The sequence below is a fragment of the Nesoenas mayeri genome, assembly GCF_963082525.1.
Source record: "Nesoenas mayeri genome assembly, chromosome: 10".
Classification (NCBI taxonomy): Eukaryota; Metazoa; Chordata; class Aves; order Columbiformes; family Columbidae; genus Nesoenas; species Nesoenas mayeri.
Genome location: NC_137560.1, coordinates 21,656,093 through 21,667,635, shown reverse-complemented (window position 1 = coordinate 21,667,635; position 11,543 = coordinate 21,656,093). Strand labels below are relative to the sequence as shown.

Here is an 11,543-nt window from a genome sequence, read left to right as displayed (position 1 = left end):
CGAACAGACACGCTGCACACTGAGGGCAATTACAAAGTGGGACCAGCATCATTTGTCATATTTTCTTTTTAAAAAAAAAAGCTCCCCCTCCACTTGAGCAGCGTCCACAAGACAAGTGAAGAGCGCACTTATAAACCATCACTTTCTTTTCCAGTCTCTTAATATGTTTTCAAATGCTCCCATTCAACATTCCACCTTTAGGTCCTCTTGGTAAAGGATGTGTTTTAGACAGATGGAAGCAGGTCTCTGTCCTGACACAGATGCAGGACTATAAATCTGCAGTGGAGGAGATGGGAGATAATTATTTAGGAGGATTTTGTGGCTTATTCTGGCATCTGGTATTCTACCAGTATGCCCTCTGAAGAAAGAAAGGGACAGGAAGGAGCTAGAGAAATGCTGAGCTTGGTAAAGGTTTTTAATCTTGAAAGAAGGATTTGGAATTTACACAGGAGGAGACATTGATTGAGAAATAAAGACGCATCTCCGGGTGTTCACCGTTCTCCCTTTGTTTGCGCAGATCCATGCAGGGCATCTTATCTGCCGTTCTCTTAATTGCATCGGTTGTGCTGGGTGCCGGTGGGCAGCTCCTCGGAACAAATCCGTCCTGCTGAGACACCGACTACACTGGCTCCTGCGTCCAGGGCTGGGCACGCAGCACCATGCCTGGGTGTGCCTGTGCTTGGGGAATGTGTAACTGAACATCTCCATGGCCTCTCCGTTCCAGTTTGCGTGTCGTGCCCCCAGGAACACCCAACATTGTCCTGCCCGGACCGTGGATTCCTGACCCAGCTTTCCCCACTGCTGGATGGTGCGCAAGGGGAGCGGCAGAGTGAAGTGTTTAGGGTTTCTTGGGTGACTTCGGAAACCTCTAAGAGGTGTGGTTGAGTCATTTGAATGTCTCCATTCAGGTCGTTAACATTTCAAAAGCGCCTGTTATTTCTCTGTCTGGTTGCCTGAGCTTGGCAGAGGGTTGTCTAATTGGGGCTCAGTGTGAGCCAACCAACCAGGCTTCGCTGCCTTGTGGTACAATCAGATCTTGCAGCTCCTGGGACCAGATATTTCAAGATACTTCAAGATTGGCAAGAGTTAGACGCGTAATTAATTCTTTCAAATCTGATCCTTAAATACCGTAAACGCTCAGTCAGCAATAAGCTGCTGGTGCAGAACAGTTGCAGTGCTGAGTCAAAGGGGCTGATTCTGCTCAAAGATATTTCAGTTTTTGGTTTTGTAGCTGGGCAGTGGAGGCAGTAAACCATTTGGTTGGGGTTTTCTTAATCTACCTATAGGTTCTTTACTATCTAGTCTTTCAGAGGTGTTTCACAAAAATAGGTAGAAGTTCCATCCCACACCTGTCTGCAAACAGACTGAATTCCTAGTCTTCTCTTGCCTCTATCATTGCTGATTTTTGCCTCTTCTGCCAGAAAAAAGGGAGAGCGACATCTACTCCCATACGGGTGAGATGAATACGGCTATCACACAAATAAAATTACTGGCTGCCGAAGAGCAACAGTTTAATGAAAATGTGAACTGTTAAACAAATAAAGTCAGTCAAGCTCATAATACTTCTGCGTGGAATTTCACTGTATCGTTGAGCAGAAATAGAATTAGGCATAGAAAAAGGATATCTGGAGAAGTTGTCTCTGCCTGCCTCTGTGCTTGGGATATGAAGCTGGACTAGATAGGAGTGAGCTGTACTTTAAATGTGGATGTGCTACCCCAACCTGGAGAGGAAATGTCTTTATGCAGTGCAGGAACCTGCTAAAGCAGGGCAGGACAAGACAGAGCACCAGATTTCCTCTGAAGCCTAAATTCAAAGGTGAGATCCCTTGAGAACTGTGTGGGGTTTTCTTATTACTATTTGTTTTTTCCTGCGTTTCTTTAGCATCTTCCGCTGGTGAATAATCATCATAGCTCTGTGTGGCTGGTAAGTAGCATTACTCTTCTGTACAGAAAGAGAAACCGAGATGAGGATTTATTTACAGCTGCTGGTTGAAGTTGGGAGGAGTCTGACTACAGCGCCTAAGACTCCTGCTTGTGCCTTCCAGGCCGGGCTTACCTCCCTGTAGGCTTGGGAAAAGGGCTGGGTTTAGTAACACTCTCAAGTGATGGGTGAAATCCCCAGGGTGAGTATTTAACAACCACTCTTGAGGTCCCATCTCCACGGCCCGATGCCGTAGTTGAGTGTTGGGAAGTGTTCTCAGCAGCTCTTTGCGCCTTCTCCAAGGACTGGACTTTCCTGTGCTTCCATCTCCATGGGAATTCCCAGAGTTAACGGCACGCTCGTTAGAACGCTGCAGGTTAATGATCTGTTCCAGGATGTAGATCTGGAAAGGCAAAACGCCGAATGTAAAGTTGGGATCGGCTTGGGAAGGAGCTGCCGGCTCTGTCTCCAAACCAAGTGCCATCCTGTATGCCTGGCATCCCTTGTTTGTCGTGTTCAACCAGGGGTGAGATGGGGTGATCACCAGGGGTTCAGAGGACAACTGGGGTTGCTCTTTCTATCTCCCATCTCCTCCTCCACCCCCACTCTGACGGCATTTCCTCAACAGAGCGCTGGCTCGGTCTCAGACTGGAGTCACTGGTGTATTGAAGGGGTGTTTGTGTCTGAGTCACGTGGAGCTTTAATGTTCTGTGAATTGGAAACGTTGTAGGAGTTTATATTCTAAGTGTCTTTATTTTTCTGGGTGACCTTGTGAAATTTCCTTGCGCCAGATCTGTATCTTGCCGTCCTGCCGCCTTTATCTAATTTGTTTTCTTGTGTATGTTGCTGACATTCAGTGAAGTGTAATTTGTCTGAGAAGTGGCACTTATAACAAGGATCCTGCTAGTAATCCCTGCATTGAATCCCTATATACACAATGTTCCAGGAATAATTAAAGTCACAAACTTCAATCTTGAGGGATGCACAGGGGAAACCTATCCTGAAATAAGGCTTGGCATAGCTGACTTCTCTACTTCTAGTGCTTTTTAGCAGTAGGGTTTGTTATTTTTGTTCCAGGACTGAAGCAGATTTAAGTGGAAGTCTGACATCCTGAATTTACAGGTCCTAACAACAGTGTTCATCAGTCTGTTCTTACTGTATCCTTTCTCTACCCCTTTCTCTCTATTAATTTTCCTCAATAGTCTGCAGAGATCATTTGCCAGCCTGATTCAAATTCCTGCACTTTCCTGGCGCCTTGTTTTATAACATCTTGCATCATGTACTTTCCATTTCTGTAATCCATTTAATCCGAAATACTGGAATGGCTTTGCAGGTATTTATTGCATTTCTTTCTTCCTTGTGTTAGGAGGTAACAGGTCATTTATACAACTTAATTCAAAATCTCTTAGCTTCTGGGTTTATTTTTCCCTTTTATTTTCCCACTGATTATCCTGGGCGCTGGTAGCAAGAGCAGGAATGAGAGTAGGAAGAAGTTGCCCTTATTTGTGTATTATATACTGTTTCATTACGTTGTGCTCGGAGCACAGCTCGGCAGTTTAGCAGTTAAACCCCAGCAATACCACGACTGTTGCCTGTCCTTAATTTTTGGAAGTGTTGAGCTTAGAGTTTGAAATAATGAAATACTGTTGCATCAGTAAGTGGTTTGCCATTCCTTTTGGCTCTGGAAATAGATATTCACAGTTGGGTGAAGTTCATTTTAATCCTCACAAAACCAGAGCTGGATTTGTACAAGTTGTCGTTGTTCTGCTTTAGAAACACTCTGTGCCTTCTGGATCCCTTTATCCCTCCCAGGGGCTAATCCACGAGCTCGAGAAACGCTTGGGGTGGCTCCAGTTGCGGGATGAAGAGGCATCCAGCGTTATCTCCTTTTCCTCCTGTGTTACCTTCTCTCGCTCGTTCCAGAAAGGCGCCGTAGTGTTTGTAGTGTCGACTTTCTGATGTGTATAGATAGCGGGATGTAATTATCTTCCGCTGAGGTAGAGTCATTATGCTGGCTGTAAAGAGAGGGGGTCACAGTCCTAATGGGAAATGATTTTAAAGCAATCTTGACCGAGCCTAGTGGAGCCATTTCAGACCACTTAAAACTCAGCCAGTCCTTCACGGCACTCGTGATGTGTCCACTTTACGCGGTGAGAAGCAACGGGACCAACGCTTGTCGAGGGATAACGAAAATCTACGATAAACTGCAGCATCAGCCTCGGGCAAGCGATGTGTGCTGCCACAGGGGAAAAGGCGCCGACAGAGCCCGGTCTCGATTGTTATTGTTTTTGATGCTGATTTGGAATAGCACAAGGCACTCGCAGAAGCCATGAGCCCATAAAATCTGCCGCCTTGGGCTTTCTGTGCTGCAAAAGCTGCCCCGCTGGCTCCAGGACTGACTCTGGGAGCATCGCAGCACAGTCCTCAAATCAGAGCCAAATCACTGGCGGATCCACTTGTGGCTCACCTGGGAAGTTCAGGCTTCAAATATGCTCTGACTTACAAGGCAAATTGGGTCAGAGGTTGTTTAACAGCAAATCTTATTTTGCGTTACAAGGTGTTGGAGACAGACAGACCTCAGTGTCCGTGTGGTTGAGCTGTGGTCAGGAGCAAGGTGAGGAGAAGGAGCTTTGTTGGAGCTGATGGGAGGTGGCAGGCAGCGCTTGCAGCTCATGTTGAGCAGCACTGGCAGGTCTGTTGGGACCAGTCTGGGACTAAGAAGCAGACACCACTTTACATAAGAGATTTTTCTGTATTTCAGTCCTTTACAGAAGCAGAATAGGCAGGGCTGTGCAGGTTAGCAAAGCCCTAAGCTGGTACCCAGGAGAGCAAGAATAACTAGTAGTGAAATGCTCCGTGTCTGATTTTCGTCCTTTGAGCTCCTCTGTAATGTTATTGGAAAACAAAAATTGTTTAAATAATGGAACAGGCCCAATGAAATTGTGCAGTGATGCAGAAGGGGTGAGGAAGGGTTATTTCCTTTCTTCCCACCGCTTTTCTCCTCCTGCCTCCCAAACGTGGGTGGAATCCGCGTGTCAGGCACCAGCAACATCAGCCTGGCCCGGTGGCTTTTCTTAATGGTGAGAACGAGATTAAATGCAATTAACATTGATTGAACAAAAAAGCCGCCCTCGCTTTGTATGCCAATTAATTAACAGCCATCCTTTCAGCAGCGGCCCTTTGTGGAGTGCTTTTTGTTCCTCCTGGCCCTGGTATTTTCTAGCACACATCCAAAGTCAGAAGCACCGAGCGCGTTCCCTACTGCGATGTCTGGGGCTGCCGGCTCAGCGGGGAGATGCAGCCCCCCAGCTGGGATGAGTTTTTCGTGTAGTCTGGTGAGTGCAGAGCTGCTCAGTCAGTGGCAAAACCATTTTCCTGTTAAGCAAGGCGGATGACGGGAGCTCTCTGCGAGTTAGAGCGATGATCAGAACAATTGTCTGGAGGAAATCAGTATTATAATGCATGAACAAACAGGTGAGTCTCAGAACAGCTAGAAATTAGTTGCGCTGGTAAATAGCTTCCTCGCGGGGGGATGCGGAGCGATGGGAGGTGTCAAAGCAGAGCAAAGCAAACAGCGTGTTGGCTCTTTTTGAGTCAAGGGAGGGTGAGGAGGGGGGAGAGGAAGCCAGAAAAACTGTTTCTGTTCCGTGCTCTCTGTTGGTGGGGTGTGTAGACCAGGGGACTTCCACGTGAAAGCACTTTCTGGGGTGTTCTGACAATGTGTCTGGTGAGTTTTTTGAAAGGCGTCTTTTCTGCTGTCAAGCCAGCTTTGAAGACGCCATCTGGGGAAGTAGCCAAGAAGTCATCGGGTGAACTTCTCTGCTTTGCAAAGCTATTAACGCCGGTACAGAGAAGAGAGAAAACAAAACTCTCTTCATAGCTTTTTGAATTAATGTTTTTTTCGTTGCTGCCAGACGTCCTGCCCCTTCTTATTCCAAACCCAAGGACAGCAACTGTTGGACTCCTGAAGGATGAGAGAGACAGAGGCTTTTCTGTGCAATAACTATATGGCACAGAAGTGCTGTGAGCCATTAGTCAGCACAGCTGCTCCACAAAATAGCCAATACCCAGAGTGTAACAGAACAAATTGCACATAACCAAAAAATACCTACAGCATACATCAAACCACAGTGACTCCAATGTCCCTTGCAGCACTTTGGGGTGCTAATAGCCCTGCAACAAATGCCTTATCCAGTGGAAAGGCCTTGAACACCCGTCTTAGGACAGGTCAGGATTTTTGTATTTCGTTAGTGTCTCTTCCCAGACTGAGAGGAAAAAGTTGTGTGGTCGTGTTACTGCGGTCTGGTGTGCACCAACAGGTGTTCTGGGTTGGAGAGAGCTGCTGGCACACGGCAGGGAGCTGGGAACTATGGAGATTAATTTCCACTTTGTCACTGACACTCCAAATGTGCCGAGTCATTTATCATGGGGATCTGCTTTCTGATTTCTTCATAGCTACACAGTGCCCAGATGTGCGAGCGCCGTGGCGCGACTGCTGAAAGGAGTATTGGAACAAAGGTAAGGCACTCGCTGGAGGAAAACTTGCAGAGTTTACCCCCTGAGACTAAAGGCTGGTTAAATAAATGAGTCTGAGCGCAGCTGAGGCTTGGCAAACAGCGTCTCTGGCAAACACTGTGGGAGGAAGTTCTTTGGGATCTGGGCTTTCAAGGAGGGAGGTTCCTGCCCTGGCCGGGAGCCGCGGTGCAGAGCAGAGAGGATGCTGCGGGCTCGCCAGGCAGCCCCGAGCTCCTGCGCTGGGATGCAGATGGATGGAGGAGGAAAGGGAGGAAGAGGAGGGAGCGACACGTTAGAAAATCTTGCAGAGACTTGCTTGCCCTGATGCTGGAACTGAGGCCTCGGTGTTGGGTGTTGACTGGACTCTCTTTTCAGCCCGGGTGAGATGTGTGGAGTGGATCTACTTGCAGAGCTCGACCCGTTCTCCTCACTCAACTGGAACCAGAACTGGAAAGCTGCTGGCTTCCCTGCGTGTGCTGCAAAGCGACAGGCTGTGTTGGCTGAGCAGCCGGCCAAATTTGACCGCTGTTGGTTCCTGAGTGGGGTCTCACCGTGGTGGAAGAGCACGGGTTAGTGGGTCCCACTTGCCAGGAGAGGTGTAGAGGGCAGCCCTGCATACCCTGCAGCTGGGGTTGCTGTCAGGACTGAACAGATTGCCATTGCTGTTTGTGCTGCAGCCACAGCTGTGAGGAATCACCTTTGTGTGGACACTGTTCATATGTAGAAGCGCCGGGCTGGAGCACATAGAGACTGGAACATGTTGCCTACCTGCCATGCATTGGCAGTGGCGTTAAAAGTCTTCCCTGTGCGAGGACACCGTTCCTTCTCATCAGAGCGAGTGTGCGGTGCACACTCTGAGGCTGCTTGTTTAGCGAGTGGTTCTTCTGCTACGCTGCAGCAGAGACCAGCTAACACCAACTGTGGGGCAGTTATTTTGTGATGAGCCACCAAACTTCTTCAGGCTGAGCCTCCACTTGATTAATTGGGAGTATCTTGTCATGTGGGAACACCTTGTGATTGCGAGCTCCTTGGACTTGTTGCATATGCAACCTGCCTGGTGCACACACGATGGTAAGGCCAGGTAGGAGAGGTAAAGGCTTCTCCTTCCCTTTCCTGGCTCTTTCTGCTCCAGGTAAGTGTGGTAGCAACCTGGTGACATCTTGCAGGGAGGATTCGAGCCTGGAAAGAAATGAAGGGGTGCCAGATCTGCATCGGCATGCTTGCAATGCTAGGTGGAATTAAAACGCTGGTGTAAATGGCTGGCTTAGCAAAGAACGGGTTTAGTCTTAAAGATATGGCATGTTTCCATGCTATTACACAGCATGTGAGGCATGAAATCGATGCAACTGTGCTTTTAAGTAGTTAGCCACAGGTTTATAAACTGATGGCCTAGGAACAGTGAAAACGATTATATGCGTATTCTACACAGCGTAGACCTATCTGATGGGCTAACAGACCACAAATCCTATGGATCCTGTGCTGTGCAGCGTGCGTTGCTGGTGATCCTGTGGGATCTGGCAGAGGAGACCTCTGTTCTCCAGCATCGTTAGCTGTTAATTGTGTCTGCACCACACGATGGGTTCTGCAGAAGATGCAGAGCAGTACGGGTTCCCAGCCAGCCAGGGACTGGACTCTGGCTTTGCTTTTGTTGTAAAGTGAACCTTTAGCAGTATGAGAGGGTTTGGGATGGTGGTGGTCTGTGCTGCGGGGTCTGGGTTGGCATCTGAGCAGGCAAGTCTGAAACAGCTGGGGAAGCCACCTCTGTGCAGGCTGGTGGGTACTGGGGGTGCTTCAGTTCCTGAGAAACAGCCACCCCATAATCTTCATGGGCTCCCCGTGCCCCTGAGGAGGAAAGGGAGACCTCGCTGTCTACAACTGCCTGAAAGGAGGTTGGAGCGTGGAGGGTGTTGGTCTCTTCTCCCAAGTAACGTGTGATAGGATGAGAGGAATCAGCCTCAAGTTGCACCAGGGGAGGTTGAGGTTGGATCTGGGGAACAATTTCTTCCCCAAAGGGCTGTGGGGCATTGGAACAGGCTGCCCAGGGCAGTGCTGGAGTCACCATCCCTGGAGGGCTGGACAGACGGACATGAGGTTCTCAGGGACACGGGGCAGTGCCAGGGGTGGAGGCAACAGTTGGACTCAATGATTTTGAGGGGCTTTTCCAACCAAAATGATTCTATGATTCTATGAATTAGTTGCTCCATCCAGCACAGGCTGGTCTTAGACGTGATTGTATCAGGAGCAGCATGGGCTGATTGATGTTATCATCACCTGTGTCCTTTGGTCACAGCAGCGTCCCTTGGTTCCTATAGGACATCGGTACCGAGTGTCCAGTGCTCACTCTGCACAAGGTTTTGAGAAAGTTTGGTCACCCAAGATGAGGTGGAACCTGATGTTTTTGGCACGAGGAAGGTTTGTGAGCCTCCAGCTCCATGGGGGTAGGTTGGGCTGGAAAGAGCTGATTGAGGTTAAGCGCTAGCTGTTTGCGTTTTCTCCTGGAATGAGTAGGAAGATGTAGTTATGATTTTGAACATGAAATTGTGTAATTATGATATTCTTTAAAATTCCTTAAAAGAAAAGGTTTTACTGTCTTCCGCACGGGTTAACCACAGATTGGCCACATCAGTGGCTTTTTCACAAAATATAACATTCCTCGACACTTCAATGAGGTGTTATAGTGTGAATACAGCAAATTACTTTATTGCAAAATTGATTGTGAGTTGTTGCTGCTTCGCTCGTGACAATTTGTGTGAGTGCTATTGGGGTTTTTAAAATGTACTGCTCTGTGCAAAGCCCTTAAGTCACTAATGATGAGAAAAATTACCTGGGAAATTAGAGTCAGTTGAGTAATATTGATGGTTGGTTTGTCAGATTTCTAGATAACCTTTGTCTAAATAATTTGGCAAACAATTTTCTCTTTATTCTCGAGCCCTTTGAAGCTTTTCCAGTTCATTGTTGTTGGAGATGGGGCTGTCTTTGGAGATGCATGGTCAATGTAGACGGAATCTGCTGACCTTGCAGGTGTTCAGCAGCGAATATCGGCCTGTTGTGCAGAATCACATCCCCGCTTCTGACAGGTATTGCCGAGTGTGCTACCTTCATTTTTTGGTGATATTCTCCTTCCTGATTCACATCCAGGGAAGCACAGCTTCTCTCCTAGGAAAGGCTGGACTACAGAGTAGAACCAAGCTCAAATCCAGCCCTGGTAAAAATGGGTGGTGAGGCCACATACAGCTTGCTCTTCAGTTGTCTTTCTGGACTTGGCTTCAGCAGAATCCTTTAAACGTGGGTAAGTACTGTCTGCTCTGCAAAACGGAACTTCACCTGTCCAGAGCATGCGAAAAAAGTAGAGTGTCGATGGGCTCACCCTCTGCAATTCAGCACTTCATTGATATAAAGACGCTGTTGCTGATCCACGAGAGCTGGTTACTCAAATTTTGAAGTCAGGTCCAACATCGATACCCTGGTTCATCGGGGACAGAGGGTTACAGCTGGTGCCAGGTGTGTTCTCATCCGCTGCTGATGGCATTGTTGGTTTGGCTTCTTTGACTTTATAGGAGTGATAAGATGAAAATAAGAAGAGGTCATAGTAGGCTATGTGATCTTCATCCTAAAAGGGTCAAAAGCCGCCTGTTTTTTCTACCCCTCAGAAGTCCACAGCTTATACACAGATACCTGTAGGATACAGGAGGTTGCTGTTGGGACAAAGTAGGTGTGATTTTGCTTTGAATTTTAGGAGGGTAAATGCTGTCAAACACGTCAGGAGTTCTGCATTCTCTGAGTCCCTCTCTTTCTTCCTCTCCTCTCTCCTGCTCGCCCTTACCATCGATCCCGTTCCAGGACGAGCGAGCGGTGTGTGTGTGTCTGATCCCAGTGCTCCTGTGTCCTGCTGGGACTCAGCGTGGAGCTGCATTTATCCCCGAGACCATGGCCCTTCTCTCCTGCTGTAGGCTGTAGGATTTATAAACCCCCATCATTTGCAACAGACCATATATTCTTATTCACAGAATCAGTCTCGCCTTTGATATCATGACCTGCTCTCTTGCTTCTGCAGTCTTCTGTCCCCTTGAGTGTCTTGTGTTTTACAGCAGGTGAAATGTGATGGTTTTTCTGTGGGATTCGCACCCTGCCAACATTACTCTATCATTTCTGAAGGAAATGGTGCCATGTCAAGAGCTGCATAATTAACTTGCTACGTTTTCCTTTGTCTCCTTTCTCCTCCAGGAGCTGTTAGTTAATTCTGGATAAACATCACCCACCAAAGAGCAGCGGACAGGGACCACAGATGCCCTTGGAAGCCCCAGCATCCTTCTGTAAGACCCTGACCAAACCCGGTGCCTTCTGCCCTTCGCGGTCCAAGACGACGACATGACTTTTCTTCTAATTGCCTGCATGTATCGCTCTCTCTGGATGTTTCTGGAGTTGGGAGGGGGGTTCTGGGAGAGGAAGACGCTACCATTTTCTTTTTTATTGTATTACAATGTAAAGATTCATATTGACCCCAGGTATTTCCAGCACAGCTGGTTCACCCTGTGTGAGTTTTGGGTTCACCAATCCACATCTGAGTTCCAAGAGCTATTTTCTTTGTCCGTTTGCTCTGGAGAAAGGGGTCCAAAGTATTTGGAAGTAACCCTGATTAGCTTGTTAGGATTCATTGTTCCTAGCACGCTCCCATTGGTTACACCAGCAGGCGCGTTTCTTCCCTTCCAAGGTTCCCTCTTAAACAATAAAGTGTTTAATGGTCACCGTGTACTGTGAGATACTTTCAGTCCCACGAGTGTGTTCGTTGCTGTTTTCTGCCTCCTACCCATGCCAACAAAAACTCCCAACAAGTGTGGGGGATAGAAATATTTGAAGTCACAGTTTATAAATCACAGAACTTGTTCGTTTTGGTCCTGGGCTGAATGACTTTGGCTTATTTGAAAGTACTTGGAGGAGTGCGGAGTCCTGGCTGAAGGGAGCTGGTGTTGGTGAATCATACTGAAAAAGCCGTTGTCTGCCATAAACTACCATCATTTCCAGCCTTGTGCTCAGTTTTGAGCCCTCTCCTCGCCCCGTCGAGGGACAGCGGTACCTATGTCGTCTGACATTTCATCCTCATAGAGGT

The 11,543-nt window shown here is 47.8% G+C and overlaps 1 protein-coding gene across 1 annotated transcript in view; it reads left to right on the top strand.

The window, feature by feature from the left end:
• The window catches only part of CHCHD6 (coiled-coil-helix-coiled-coil-helix domain containing 6), a 111,415-nt gene extending 100,265 nt beyond the window's left edge, over positions 1-11,150 (top strand). Inside the window, exon 9 of the mRNA XM_080350812.1 lies at positions 10,661-11,150. Coding sequence (XP_080206938.1) covers positions 10,661-10,684 — 24 coding nt within the window. The 3' untranslated portion in view covers positions 10,685-11,150. The remainder of the gene's footprint in view (positions 1-10,660) is intronic.
• Positions 11,151-11,543: the final 393 nt, after the last annotated feature.